Source organism: Lethenteron reissneri, chromosome 5 (assembly GCF_015708825.2).
Source record: "Lethenteron reissneri isolate LAM-NWPU_2019-01 chromosome 5, ASM1570882v1, whole genome shotgun sequence".
NCBI classification, from domain to species: domain Eukaryota; kingdom Metazoa; phylum Chordata; class Hyperoartia; order Petromyzontiformes; family Petromyzontidae; genus Lethenteron; species Lethenteron reissneri.
In genome coordinates this window covers 2,912,313-2,928,618 of record NC_083783.1, presented here as the reverse complement: position 1 = coordinate 2,928,618, position 16,306 = coordinate 2,912,313, and the positions used below count along the sequence as shown (strand labels likewise).

General features: G+C 49.3%; 1 protein-coding gene across 1 annotated transcript in view; it reads right to left on the bottom strand.

Moving 5' to 3' along the window:
* The window catches only part of LOC133351276 (runt-related transcription factor 1-like), a 46,768-nt gene that overhangs the window by 25,549 nt on the left and 4,913 nt on the right, over nt 1-16,306 (bottom strand). Inside the window, exons 2-3 of the mRNA XM_061566379.1 lie at nt 10,013-10,169; nt 5,426-5,530 (exon numbers count right to left, since the gene is read on the bottom strand). Of these exons, the coding sequence (XP_061422363.1) occupies nt 5,426-5,530; nt 10,013-10,169 (262 nt within the window). The remainder of the gene's footprint in view (nt 1-5,425; nt 5,531-10,012; nt 10,170-16,306) is intronic.

The window sequence follows — 16,306 nt, the reverse complement described above, 5'->3', positions numbered from 1 at the left end:
TGAAGGTGATATTGATATTGATGGTGATGATGAAGGTGATATTGATATTGATGGTGATGATGAAGATGAAGGTGATTTTGATGGTGATGATGATGATGAAGGAGATATTGATGTTGATGATGATGATGATGATGAAGGTGATATTGATATTGATGGTGATGATGATGATGATGATGAAGGTGATATTGATATTGATGGTGATGATGATGATGAAGGTGATATTGATGGTGATGATGATGATGAAGGTGATATTGATATTGATGGTGATGATGATGATGATGATGAAGGTGATATTGATATTGATGGTGATGGTGATGATGAAGGTGATATTGATGGTGATGATGATGATGAAGGTGATATTGATGGTGATGATGATGATGAAGGTGATATTGATATTGATGGTGATGATGAGGATGAAGGTGATATTGATATTGATGGTGATGGTGAAGGTGATATTGATATTGATGGTGATGGTGATATTGATGGTGATGATGATGATGAAGGTGATATTGATGGTGATGGTGATGATGAAGGAGATATTGATATTGATGGTGATGGTGATGATGATGATGAAGGTGATATTGATGGTGATGATGATGATGAAGGTGATATTGATGGTGATGATGATGATGAAGGTGATATTGATGGTGATGGTGATGATGAAGATGAAGGTGATATTGATGGTGATGGTGATGATGAAGGAGATATTGATATTGATGGTGATGGTGATGATGATGATGAAGGTGATATTGATGGTGATGGTGATGATGATGATGAAGGTGATATTGATGGTGATGGTGATGATGAAGGAGATATTGATATTGATGGTGATGGTGATGATGATGATGAAGGTGATATTGATGGTGATGGTGATGATGAAGGAGATATTGATATTGATGGTGATGGTGATGATGAAGGTGATATTGATGGTGATGGTGATGATGATGATGAAGGTGATATTGATGGTGATGGTGATGATGATGATGAAGGAGATATTGATGGTGATGGTGATGATGAAGGTGATATTGATATTGATGGTGATGATGATGATGAAGGTGATATTGATATTGATGGTGATGATGAGGATGAAGGTGATATTGATATTGATGGTGATGAGGAAGGTGATATTGATGTTGATGATGATGGTGAAGGTGATATTTATATTGATATTGATGGTGATAATGATGATGAAGGTGATATTGATATTGATGGTGATGATGATGATGAATGTGATATTGATATTGATGGTGATGATGAAGGAGATATTGATGGTGATGATGATGATGATGGAGATATTGATATTGATGGTGATGATGATGATGAAGGTGATATTGATGGTGATGATGAAGGAGATATTGATGTTGATGGTGATGATGAAGGTGATATTGATGGTGATGGTGATGATGAAGGAGATATTGATATTGATGGTGATGATGAAGGTGATATTGATATTGATGGTGATGATGAAGGAGATATTGATGGTGATGATGATGATGAAGGTGATATTGATGGTGATGGTGATGATGAAGGTGATATTGATGGTGATGGTGATGATGAAGGAGATATTGATATTGATGGTGATGGTGATGATGAAGGAGATATTGATATTGATGGTGATGGTGATGATGAAGGTGATATTGATGGTGATGATGATGATGAAGGTGATTTTGATGTTGATGACGATGATGAAGGTGATATTGATATTGATGGTGATGATGATGATGAAGGAGATATTGATGTTGATGATGATGATGAAGGTGATATTGATGGTGATGATGATGATGAAGGTGATTTTGATGGTGATGATGATGATGAAGGAGATATTGATGTTGATGATGATGATGAAGGAGATATTGATGTTGATGATGATGATGAAGGTGATATTGATATTGATGGTGATGGTGATGATGAAGGTGATTTTGATGGTGATGATGATGATGAAGGAGATATTGATGTTGATGATGATGATGAAGGTGATATTGATGGTGATGATGATGATGAAGGTGATTTTGATGTTGATGATGATGATGAAGGTGATATTGATGGTGATGATGATGATGAAGGTGATATTGATGGTGATGATGATGATGAAGGTGATATTGATGGTGATGATGATGATGAAGGTGATTTTGATGTTGATGATGATGATGAAGGTGATATTGATATTGATGGTGATGGTGATGATGAAGGTGATATTGATGGTGATGATGATGATGATGAAGGAGATATTGATGGTGATGATGATGATGAAGGTGATTTTGATGTTGATGATGATGATGAAGGTGATATTGATATTGATGGTGATGATGATGATGAAGGTGATATTGATGGTGATGATGATGATGAAGGTGATATTGATGGTGATGATGATGATGAGGTGATATTGATGGTGATGATGATGATGGTGAAGGTGATATTGATGTTGATGATGATGATGAAGGTGATATTGATATTGATGGTGATGATGATGATGAAGGAGATATTGATGGTGATGATGATGATGAGGTGATATTGATGGTGATGATGATGATGGTGAAGGTGATATTGATGGTGATGATGAAGGTGATATTGATGGTGATGTTGATGATATTCAAGCTGTTGTTGATATTCATGACGATGTTGGTTATGCTGTTGACGATATAGGCGATGTTAATGATGATGATGCTGCTGATTATGATGTTGATTATTGATGATGATGACGTTAATGACGATGCTGATGATTTGTTGGCGATTAAAAACACGCGCACACTAAATCACGTTTGCCAAGCAAGCAATGGTCGAAGGTCCCAGAACGCCAAGCAGCCGGTCAGCAACAAACAGCACTGCTATGAAAGTTGTAATAGACACGAGTGTAACAAGCTTTCCTTGAATGGGAGCAAAAGTAGAATTATTTAATGATGATGACGATGACATTTCCAATAATGATGTTGGTGATGACGATGTTGATGTTGGTGATGTTGATGGTGTTGATGTTCGTATGGGTCGCGGCGACGTCGCGAGCAGAAGCTGCTACCACACAGGCGCCGTTTGAGAGTTCGCTAAAAGGCGCTTTGTGCCGTGGGGGGAGGCGCGGGGGGGGACCTCCCAGACGGAGGCGGAGCGCGTGGGGAAGTCGCGGCTCCACGCACCCGCCGCGCTCTGTCAGTGCGTGTGTGTCTCTCAGTGTGTGTGTGTCAGTGTGTGTGTGTGTCAGTGTGTGTGTGTGTGGCAGTGTGTGTGTGTGTCTCAGTGTGTGTGTGTGTCTCAGTGTGTGTGTGACAGTGTGTGTGTGTCAGTGTGTGTGTGTCAGTGTGTGTGTGTGTGTCTCAGTGTGTGTTTGTCTCAGTGTGTTTGTGTGTGTCTCAGTGTGTGTGTCAGTGTGTGTGTGTGTGTCTTAGTGTGCGTATGTCTCAGTGTGTGTGTGTCTCAGTGTGTGTGAGTCTCAGTGTGTGTGTGTGTGTCAGTGTGTGTGTGTCAGTGTGTCTGTGTGTCTCAGTGTGTGTTTGTCTCAGTGTGTGTGTGTCTCAGTGTGTGTGTGTCAGTGTGTGTGTGTGTCAGTGTGTGTGTATGTCTCAGTGTGTGTGTGTCTCAGTGTGTGTGTGTCAGTGTGTGTGTCTCAGTGTGTGTGTCTCTCAGTGTGTGTGTGTGTCAGTGTGTGTGGGTCTCAGTGTGTGTGTGTGTCTCAGTGTGTGTGTATCTCAGTGTGTGTGTGTCTCAGTGTGTGTGTGTATCTCAGTGTGTGTGTGTCTCAGTGTGTGTGTGTCTCAGTGTGTGTGTGTGTCAGTGTGTGTGTCTCAGTGTGTGTGTGTGTGTCAGTGTGTGTGTGTCAGTGTGTGTGTCTCTCAGTGTGTGTGTGTCTCAGTGTGTGTGTGTCTCAGTGTGTGTGTGTGTCTCAGTGTGTGTGTATCTCAGTGTGTGTGTCTCAGTGTGTGTATGTGTCTCAGTGTGTGTGTGTCTCAGTGTGTGTGTGTTCCTCTACCCCAGTGTATGCGCGTGTCTGTGTGTGTGTCTCAGTGTCTGTCTGTGTCATTGTCTCACTGTGTGTCTCAGTATCTGTGTGTGTCTGTCTATCTCAGTGTCTGTTTGTCTATCTCTCTGAGTGTCTATCTGTGTGTGTCTGTCTCAATGTGTGTGTGTGCCTGTCTAAATGTGTGTGTATGTGCCTGTCTCAATGTGTGTGTGTAGTGTAACGGTTTGCGCGCTGCGCTACGAATCTGGCGACCCAAGTTCAATTCGGTCAACACCAGTGACGATTATCTGAACCGGTCATGGGTCTCCAACCTCAAATGAGTACCTGGTGCGGTGTGTAAACATCGCCACTGGAGAGACAAAGGCGGTCGGGCGTGTTTGTGGCCACCTACCCTCTCGTGTGACGTGCTGGGGGATCTGTGTCTGTCCCCGTGTGTGTGCAGTTGGAGGCAGTCGCCCTCCAACAACAACGGAGGGCGGAGGAGCGACGCTCACAACAACGAGCGGAGCGCCGGGTGGCTAAAGCACAGCAAGTTGGCACAGTAGGGGGCACAGGTGGTGCATCAGCCAGTCATCTCGGTCATCTCGGTCAGTCGACCAGTGGCACCTGGGTCTGCCCCGTGACCTCCTGCCAGCGGGCTTTCGACACTTCACGTGGCCTCAAGGTGCACTTGGCCTGGCACAAGCATCGTGGTGACGTCACCGCCACTTAGTGGCGAATGGCGGTTGTTGTTGTTGTTGTTGTGTGTGTGGGTATGTCAACGTGTATGTTTCATCGTGGGGAAGGGTAGTGTAGTCCGCTACGACCCCGAGTTCGATTCCTGTTCATTGCCAACATAAGTGACAAATATTTGAACCAGCGTAGCACCACCGCAGCCGCCTCCCGAGTGGTGATGTTTAGACCGCGTCGAGACCGCGGGGAGTTTCGGATGTTCATCGCTCGTGGCAAGAATCGAACTCGGGTCGCCGGGATCACGCGCTAACAACTGCGCGACCTCCGATCAGCATGTACGCTGCGAAAGCAGTTCAACATACATACATGCAACCACAAACTCGCGTAACCACACACACGTAAGCACACAAAGACAAACAACACATAACCACATACACACAAAAAAACAAAGTTCCCCCCTATAGCCTGTAACAGACTCTAGGGGCAAGTGCTGCTAGCGAGCACCTATGAAGGCCGAAACGGTACACGAGGCGGTGGGTGGCCAGCACCACGCCCGACCGCCTTTGTCTCCCCAGTGGCGATGTTTACACACCGCACCAGGTACTCATTTGAGGCTGAGTCGACCTAAGGGAGGCCCAGGACCGGTTCAGATGATCGTCACCGGTGTTGGCCGTGAGCGGGGAAATCGACACTCGGGTCGCCGGGTTCATAGCGCAGCGTCGCGCTAACCGCTACACCACCGCTCCCCACACACACACACTTACACACACACGCGTGACGGCACACACGTGGTACGTGACTCACGTCTGGGCTCGCGAGGCCCGTCCACCGTGACCTTGATGGCGCGGTGGTAGGTGGCGACTTGCGGGGGGCTCGTGAACACCGTGATGGTCAGGGTGAAGCTTTTACCTGCAGCGCGCACGGGAGAGGTGGGGGGGCACGGGAGAGGTGGGGGGGGGGCACGGGAGAGGTGGGGGGGGGGCACGGGAGAGGTGGGGGTGGGCACGGGAGGGGTGGTGGGGGGCACGGGAGAGGTGGGGGGGGGCACGGGAGGGGTGGGGGGGGGGCACGCGGGGTGGGGTAGTACAAAGGAAGGGGAGTTCAAGGTTCAAGCTGAATTTGGGTTCCCAGGTGAGAGCTCAAGGGCTCCAGGATAGCAGGATGGAGGAGTCTCATTTGCAAGAGCGACCTGGGTTACTGAAATAGCAAAGCAAAAAACACGCAAAATTAAGTACAGCGATGAAGCAATTCGAAGACAGCGTAGAAAATTAACAACCAGGTAGAGATCAGGGCAGAGACAGCCAGATAGAGATTAGAGCAGAGACAGCCAGATAGAGATTAGAGCAAAGACAGACAGAGATCAGAGCAGAGACAACCAGATAAAGATCAGAGCAGAGACAGACAGACAGAGATCAGATTAGAGACAGACAGAGATCAGAGCAGAGACAGACAGATAGAGATCAGAGCAGAGACAGACAGATAGAGATCAGAGCAGAGACAACCAGATAGAGATCAGAGACAGAGACAGACAGAGATCAGAGCAGAGACAGACAGACAGAGAGAGATCAGAGCAGAGACAGACAGATAGAGATCAGAGACAGACAGACAGAGATCAGAGCAGAGACAGACAGATATAGATCAGAACAGAGACAACCAGATAGAGATCAGAGACAGACAGACAGAGATCAGAGACAGAGACAGACAGACAGAGATCAGAGCTGAGACAACTAGACATAGATCATAGCATAGACAGACAGATAGAGATCAGGGCAGAGACAAACAGATAGAGATCAGGGCAGAGACAGACAGATAGACATCAGAGACAGAGACAGACCGACATCAGAGCATAGACAACCAGACAGAGATCAGAGACAGAGACAGACAGATAGAGATTAGGGCAGAGACAGACAGATAGATATCAGAGCAGAGACAACCAGATAGACATCAGAGACAGAGACAGACAGACAGAGATCAGAGACAGACAGACAGAGATCAGGGCAGAGACAACCCCGTATAGCCTAAAGAGACTTCTGGGACAAGTGCTGTTAGCGAGTAGCACCTATGAAGGCCGGCACAGCACACGAGGGAGTGAGTGGCCAGGGCCAGTCCCGACCGCCTTAATCTCCCTCGTGGCGATGTTTACAGCGCCGCACCAGGTACACATTTGAGGCTGATTCGACCTAGGGGAGGCCCAGACTTGGTTCAGATAATCGCCACTGGTGTTGGTGGCCGTGGTCAGGAATCGAGCTCGAGACACACAGACACTGATACTGACGTTGGCGGCAAACAGGAATCGAATTTGGGTGGCCTAGTTCGTAGCGCAGCGCGCTAACCGCTGCGCCACCGCTCCCACGAAGAAACGCACACTGACGCTGACGTTGGCCGTGGCCGGGAATCGAATTCGGGTGGGTCGGGGTTGACGTCCCGCGCCACCACCCACCCGGGGCGGCGGCTGCTGCAGCCAAAACCACGACCACCGCAGACCACGTGTGTGTCACACCGCACACACCGCAGCCCGCGAACCGCATCGCCGCATAACCGCGTCGCATGACCGCATAACCGCGCCGGAGCGGATCAGAGGAACTTCTCAAACCACAGAGGAGGGACATCCTCACCCTCTCCCCCACCCGCACGCGACTCACCCGTGGGCACACTCTGCCAGTCTGCTCACTCACAAAGATAAAGGTCACCCGTATAGCCTGAACAGACTGTTGGGTTGAGGCAAGTGCTGCTAGCGAGTAGCATCTCTCTATGAAGGCCGGCACGGCACACGAGGAGGTGGGGTGACAAGCGACACGCCGCCCACCTTTGCCTCCCCAGGGTCGATGTTTACACACCGCACCAGGTACAGTACTAATTCGAGGCTGAGCCTGCCTACGGGAATCCCAGGACTGTCACTGGTGTTGACCGTGAGTGGGAGTCGAACGCAGGTCGACGGGTTGGCAGCGCACTGCGATAACCGCTGCGCTACCGCTCCCCACCCGCTCACCCCAAAGACAAACATCCCCCGTATAGCCTCAGCAGACTGTTGGGACAAGTGCTTTGAGCACATGTGAAGACCAGCACGCTACACAAGGGGGTGGGTGGCCAACGACACTCACGGCCGCCTGTGTCTCCCGAGTCGCGATGTTTAAACACTCCGCCAGGTACTCGTTTGAGGCTGAGACGACCTAGGAGAGGCACGAGACCGGTTCCGATTATCGCCACTGATGTTGGCCGTGAGCTGGAATCGAATCCATTAATGCAGCGCGCTGACCGATGCACTTTCCTCTTCCCCACGTGCTCACCGACACGCGCACTCCACACGCTGCTCGCTACAAGGGTCCGCTACACTGGCGGTGTCACTAACCCACTTGCTGTACTGCCGTAGCTGGAATGGCACGTGAGTTCGGAAGTTTGGCAAAGCTCTCGACGCCATCCATCATCATCATCCTCGCCAACCTGCAACTCATTGTCTCGTTCGGTCTCCGTTCGCTAAATGTGTTCACGTCAATGTGCCGCCCGCTCTCTTTGTCTCTCTGCGTGTTTTTGTCTCTCTGCGTCTCTGCGTCTCCATGACTCGGCGACTCCGTGTTTCTGTCTTCCCACGCAGCCGGAGCAACGTGAACACACACTTTTTGTTTTTTTTCCGGTAAAGTCACGTCGGTAAAAAAACAAAATAAATGAGAATGAAAACAACTAAATTAAATCACGACGTTTCGGGCGCAACACAAGCGTCCTTCATCAGGTGGGGAACACCACAACGAAGTATGCCAAATAGATGGTTGTAACAAGGGATTCATCCCTTGTTACAGCGATTGTTTTCGCTGTGGTGGTCCCCACCTGATGAAGGACGCTTGTGTTGCGCCCGAAACGTCGTGATTTAATTTAGTTGTTTTCATTCTCATTTATTTAGTTTTTCACCTACGTGACTTTACCGAAAAAAACAAAAAGCATGGATACTTTCAGTCACGAAAACTTCAAATCTAGAATCAACGTGAACACCTCGAGTCGCCGAGATAATTTTTTCCACTTTTGGTGTTTCCTTCTGCCCCCCTCTTGCTTTTTTCTGCTCTCGTCTCTCTTCTCTGGCTGCCGCGGTAGTGAGATGTTAACTCCCTCGCCTGGTATACAGGAGGTCGTGGGTTCGATCCGACCCTGACGCCTGCTGCTGTATATTTGGAGTTTGCGTGTCTCTCTCTCATCATCATCATCATCATCACCACGGTGGCTAGGAGATGTTAACTCCCTCGCCTGATATACAGGAGGTCGTGGGTTCGATCCAGACCCTGAAGCCTGCTCTATATTTGGGGTTTGCGTGTCTCTCTCTCTCTCTCTCCCGTGTGAATTTTTCTCCGAGTTCTGTTTTTTTTTCCCTCCACATCTAGAAACGTGCGTTTAGAGTATTTCGCTGCGGCTATAAATGCCCACGTGATGAGCCACTTCGTTGAGCTCCCATTTGTGGCCAGGTCGCTTCTGAAAAAAAGAGGCTATCGAGCTCACGGTGCCTTACCCTTGTAAAATAAAAATAAAATGTTTTGCAGCTTCCAAAGTGAAGGCGTCGATAGTTGGAACACGCGGTGAGACACGTTGTGTATCGTGGTTGAACATGTGGTAGGTTGAGCGGCAAGAGACTTGGTAACAAGACGAGACGTGCGGTGTTGAGAACGCACGTGGTGGCTGGGACCCAGCGCACCACGTGGTTAGTGAAAACCGCGGTTAGTGGAACACGCCGTGCACCACGTGATTGGTGGAACACACAAGTGCAACACATGTATGTATGTATGTGGAACTTCTCTCGCACCGTATATAGTCAACCGTGCTAATCGATGATGCGGGGAAAGGACAACAATCCAAATACAAAAAGCAGTTTTAAAGAAATGAGTTTGAGTCGATATATCTCCAGCGGCTTCCTAATAGCGTAAGGAAGAGCGTCCCAGACGGCCATAGAAGCGCATCTGGAAGTGCGTGATGCAGTGACGGTCTTAGCTCGTTGGTTAGACAAAAGCCGCTATTGCGAGATTGTCCGCTGTTAGCGTGATGGACACTTTGTGTGTAACTAGAATTGTGTCCGGCCTGCGGCCGCCTTAATCTAACTCCTGCGGAGAGCTTCTCTCGACGCTTTGCCCCTCGCCAGTTGCCCCTACTGATGCCCCCACCCACCCGTGCAGATACTACTGACTCTGTTGTCCTGTTGGATCAACTTTTGACTCCCACATCTGAGTAGAAGGGGCGGGAGGGGGGTCCACTTTCTATAACTTTTTGATCCAGGCTTTCTGAAAGGCTCTTATAATCCCGTTGACTGGCAAATGGACAAACGGAACGCCAGACTTATATATATATATAAATAATAATAAAAATCGATCCATCGATTTCTAGAACAGCCAGTGCACCACGTGATCGGTCACACACCTCGGCCGCTCCTGCCCACGAATCGGAGGTCGTTGAACCTCGCCACTTGGTTCTTCATCACTGCCGACGCGTTGCGCAGCTCGGCCGAGTAGTTCTCGTCGTTCCCGGCCATGACTCCCACCAGGGTCCCGTCCGGAACGTCGCCCAGTGCCACCACCTGCGGGGGCGCAGCAGACGGGGGTGTCAAGGCGGGCAGGGACGAGCCACACAAACGAACACACAAAGACAAATATTCCACTATAGCCTTACTCAGGCTGTAGGGGCAAGTGCTGTTCGCGAATCGCATCTGTGAAGGCCGGCACGGCAAGCGACGTGGCGGGTAGTTAGCACCAAGTGGCGATGTTTACAGACCGCACCGGGTACTCATTTGAGGCTGAGTCGACCTAGGGGAGGCCCAGGACCGGTTCAGATATTCGTCACTGGTGTTGGTCGTGAGCGGGAATTGAACCCGGGTGTCTGGTTTCGTAGCGCAGCGCGCTAACCGTTGCACCACCGCTCCCGCCTCGCTACACACACACAGAGTCTGAACGGATTGTCGGTGTGCTGTTAGCGGCACACAGGGTTGGTGGGTCAGCACCACGCTCGGCCTCCTGTATCTCCCCATTGTGGATGTCATACACACCGCACCAGGCACTCGGTTACGGCTGAGCCCACCTAGGGGGAAGCCCAAGACTGGTTCGTATATTCGCCACTGCTATTTGTCGTGAGCGGGAAATCGAACTGGGGTCCGCCGGATTTCGTTCGTAGCGCAGTGCGCTAACCATTGCGCCACCACTCCCACAATGTGTGTATGTACACAATGTGTGTACACACAATATAATGTGTGTACACATAACGTGTGCGTACACACATTGTATTGTGTATACACACACAATGTGTGTATACACAGTTTGCGTGAACAAAGTTATGCATTATGCATAGCTCATACAACAATGCATGCGCCTCATACATACACATCACTGCACCAACATATGCATAATACACACACACATATATATGTAGACACACAGTCGCATACATAATACATAGACACGCACACACGCACACACGCACACACGCACACACGCACACACGTACACACGCACACACGTACACACGTACACACGTACACACGCACACACGCACACACGTACACACGTACACACGTACGATAGCCACGGCTGAGAGATTGTGTTATGTGCGCTGCTATAGCTATGAAACCCGAGTCGCCCAAGTTCGACTCGAGTCCACGGCTAACGTCAGTGGCGAGTGATATGTGAACGGGTTCTAGCCAAACCCCGTTACCAACCCGGGGTGGTGGCCAGAGTGGTGAAGTATGACCAAACAATGACTGACACAGCGCGGAGATCCCATTCATCCAGCAGCTTCCAAAGTGGAGCTGCTGGATATGTAATATTATATGTAATATTACATGTAATATTACATGTAACACATACATGCATACACACACGTTGATCGTACATATACAACACAGTATACACATATGTGTACATACACACAAACATATACATACACGCTTGCATGTGCAGTATACGCACATGTGTGTACTGACAAGTACAAAGACAAAGACCCCAGTATAGCTTTGACAGACTGTTGGGGCAAGTGCTGTTAGCAAGCACCTATGAAGGCCGGAACGGCTCACGAGGGGATGGGTGGCCAGCCCCACGCCCGGCCACCTTTGTCTCCCCAGTGGAGACGTTTACACACCACACCAGGGACTCGTTAGAGGCTGAGTCGACCTAGGGGAGGCCCAGGACCGGTTCAGATAATCGTCACCGGTGTTGGCCGTGAGCGGGAATCGAACCCGGGTGGCCAGGTTCATAGCGCAGTGCGATAACCGCTGCACCACCGCTCCCCACGTACATACACAGGAACGCCCATTCCCCCACACATTCACAGTTGCACACACACACATATATACACACACACGCACCTATACGTAAATATAAACACTCCCACACACACACATATACACACACGCGCACCCATACGTAAACGTAAATATAAATACTCGCACACACACACACACATATACACACAGGCATAGTTGCACACATTCATACGCACACTCGCATGCGAATATTAACATAACAAAGATAAAGATCCCCCATATATCATTGGACATACTAGTGGGGCAAGTGCTGTTAGCGAGCACCTATGAAGGTCGGCACGGCACACGAGGTATGGGGGAGGGGGCATCATGCCCGACCGCCTTTGTCTCCCCAATGGCAAAGCTTACACACCACACCAGGTACACATTTGAGGCGGAGTCTATCTAGGAGAGTCCCAAGACCAATTCAGATGTTGCCCAATGTTATTGCCCGTGAACTTGGGCAGCCGGGTTCGTAGCGTTAACCGCTGCGCTACCGCTCCCCGTATATAAACATACAGACACACGCGCACACAGACATACACACATATACGTACACACTTGTACACATGCATAACTTCTTTCGCGCCGTACGTAGCCGACCGTGCTTATCGGAAGTGCGATTAACAAGGCTGTAAAGAGATATATCCGTCAAAACAATAGCACGGATATGTACACATAGATACACGCACACTCGCGCACAAAGACAAAGATCCCCCATATAGCCTTAACAGACTGTAGGGGCAAGTGCTGTTAGCGAGCACCTGTGAAGGCTGGAACGGTACACGAGGGGGTGGGTGGCCAGCACCTCGCCCGACCGCCTTTGTCTCCCCAGTGGCGATGTTTACACACCGCACCAGGTACTCATTTGAGGCTGAGTCGATCTAGTGGAGGCCCAGGACCGGTTCAGATATTCGTCACTGGTATTAGCCGTGAGCGCGAATCGAACCCGGGTCGCCAGGTTCATAGCGCAGCGTAGCGCTAACCGCTACACTACCGTTTCCCACTCGCGTACATACACACACACAGTTGCACACACATATACTTTCATACACACACAAACATACACACATGTTAATGACATGTTTTCCTAGTGGCTTCTGTTATGATGCGGCGGCGGCGAGTCATTTGTGACGTGCGATTGGTTTATTGTCAAGCCACATCGTCGATAGCGAGTGTCTGATGTCAATTCTGGTGATGTTCTAGAAGGGCGAGAGAGCTAAGTGAGTGATGTCAAATCTGATGTTCTAGAAAGGATCGAGAGCTGAGTGAGTTATGTCAATTCTGGTGATGTTCTAGAAAGGCGAGAGAGCTGAGTGAGTGATGTCAAATCTGATGATGTTTTAGAAGGGATCGAGAGCTGAGTGAGTGATGTCAATTCTAGTGATGTTATAGAAGAGCTAGAGAGCTGAGTGAGTGATGTTAATTCTGATGATGTTCTTGAAGGGCCAGAGAGCTGAGTGAGTGATGTTAATTCTGGTGATGTTTTAGAAGGGCCAGAGAGCTGAGTGAGTGATGGGAATTCTGGTGATGATCTAGAAGAGCTACAGAGCTGAGTGAGTGATGTTAATTCTGGTGATGTTCTAGAAGGGCCAGAGAGCTGAGTGAGTGATGTTAATTCTGGTGATGTTCTAGAAGGGCCAGAGAGCTGAGTGAGTGATGTCAATTCTGGTGATGTTCTTGAAGGGCCAGAGAGCTGAGTGAGTGATGTCAATTGTAGTGATGTTCTAGAAGGGCTAGAGAACTGAGTGAGTGATGTCAATTCTGGTGATGTTCTAGAAGCGCCAGAGAGCTGAGTGAGTGATGTTAATTCTGGTGATGTTCTAGAAGGGCCAGAGAGCTGAGTGAGTGATGTCAATTCTGATGATGTTGTTGAAAGGCCAGAGAGCTGAGTGACTGATGTCAATTCTAGTGATGTTCTTGAAGGGCTAGAGAGCTGAGTGATGTTAATTCTGGTGATGTTATAGAAGGACGAGAGAGCTGAGTGACTGATGTCAATTCTAGTGATGTTCTTGAAGGGCTAGAGAGCTGAGTGAGTGATGTTAATTCTGGTGATGTTTTAGAATGGCGAGAGAGCTGAGTGAGTGATGTCAATTCTGATGATGTTTTGGAAGGCCGAGAGACCATTACGCACTGACCATTATGGTGAAGTATGTCACAGGGCGCTAACCACTGCGCCACTGCTCCGCGCTGTTGAACGGAACACCACGTGGCGTATTCAACAGACGCTCGATTTCACAGCCCTTTTCAAGGGGGGTGGTAATAACGTTTCGTACCAGGCTAGATGCACGCCAGCGACCGGCCCTTCATTGCGTTGCACAGTTGTGTGTATCACGAGTACGACGGCAGGCAGAGTGACAGTCCTGCAACTGCTCACGCCGCTACTCTAGCGGGTAATTGTCCTACTCTTCCACGGCAATTCGTCTACTCTTCCAGGTTGAATTGCCTGCCGCGCCAGGAGATCGAATTGGACGGCGACGTCTGGAGTGCATGTCCAGTGCGCTGCTAGGCATCGCACCACGGCCGCGTTAACGCACGGAGCATGCAATCCACTGCTGGATGAAGGTCTCCCGGGTTATTTCGCGATACTTCTCCACGACTTATGTGCAGGTGCTGTTAGAGAAGACATATGGAGGGACGGGGTGGTGTGACCAGCACCTGGGCTCGCCAGCCTTTGTCTCCCCAGGGCTGATGTGGACGCAAGGTACTCATCTTATCGTTGGATTGACCGACGGGAGGTTTCAGAACAGATTTTTATATCACTCGCCACTGATGGTAGCCGTGGCCGGGAATCGAACTCTGGTTGCTGGATTAATAGCGTAGTGTGCTCACCAATGCGCGACCGCTCCAGGCACATACACACACACATACCGATATAAAAAGATTCCCCAGATAGCTTGAACAGACTTTTTGGGCAAGTGCTGTTAGTGAGCAAATATGAAGGCCGGCACGGGCACATGAGGTGGTTGGTGGCCAGCACCACACCCGGCCACTGATGTGTACATCACGCACCAGGTACTCGTTTTTAGTCGACCCAGGGGAAGCCCAGGACTGGTTCAAATAGTCGCCACTGTTGTTGGTCACGGGCGGAAATGGAACTCGAGTTGCCAAGTTCGCTAACCACTAAGCCACCTCCCCCCACATGTACACACACTCACACTCATGCACACGTACACTCTTGCACACACATATACGTACACTGGTAAACATTTGGCTGGGTTCGTGGTGCAGTACGCTAACCACTGCGCTACTGCTCCTACCTCTAATAATTATTATACATTAGCTGCGATCGTTATCGAATGTTTGATCCCAAATTCCCGGGATAAACTCTGATTATTTGATGGAGCCCAGGTCTCCGTTGTTACTGAGACCGCGCTGATACGATAACGAACAACCCAACACATTCAACTTAGATCCGTCCGCCAGCTCATGGCATCTCGTGGCAAACCACGGCAACCCAATCAATGCAACTCCGAGCGGATTGCAGTTGGAACACTCAAGCGAATTCATGCACGCTCCATGTACAACCATCCAGATATCTTACACACAACACACACACACTACACCCCACACACATGCCACACACACTAAACTATTTTATTTATATTTTACCAGCTAAGGCCCACTGAGCTATGTAGCTCTTTTTCAGAAGCGACCTGGTCACAAGTGACTGCTCAACGAAGTGGCTTGTCGTGTGTAAATGTATCGCAACTAAATACTCTCAGAGCGTGTTTCTAAATGTAGAGGGAAAAAGCGGAGGAGCCGGAGAAAAATCCACGCAACTACACGTAAACTCCAAATATACAGCAGCAGGAGTCAGGGTCAGGATCGAACCCACGAACTCCTGCATACCAGGCGAGGTAGTTAACATCTCCTAGCCACCGTGATGATGATGATGAGAGAGACACGCAAACTCCAAATATACAGCAGCAGGCGTCAGGGTCAGGATCGAACCCACGAACTCCTGCATACCCATTCACCCCGCACACAAAGACACAAATCCCCCGTTAAACAGACTGTTGGGGCAAGTGCTGTGAGCGAGCACCTATGAAGGCCGGCACGGCACACGAGGAGGTGGACGGTTAACAACACGCCCAGCCGTCTTTGTCTCCCCAGTGATGATGTTTTACACACCGCGCCAGGTGCTCAATTGAGACTGAGTCGACCTAGGGGAGGTCCATGACCAGTTCACATAATCGTCACTGATATTGGTCGTGAGCGGGAATCGAACTCGGGTCGCCGGGTTCGTAGCGCAGCGCGCTCACGCAAACACTACCACTTACACACCAAAGACAAAGACCCCCCGTATAACCTTAACAAACTATTGGGGCAAGTTCAGTTAACGAGCACCTATAAAGGCACATATACACACATTCCGCACACACCACACACAACACGTACACTCCACACATACACACAACACA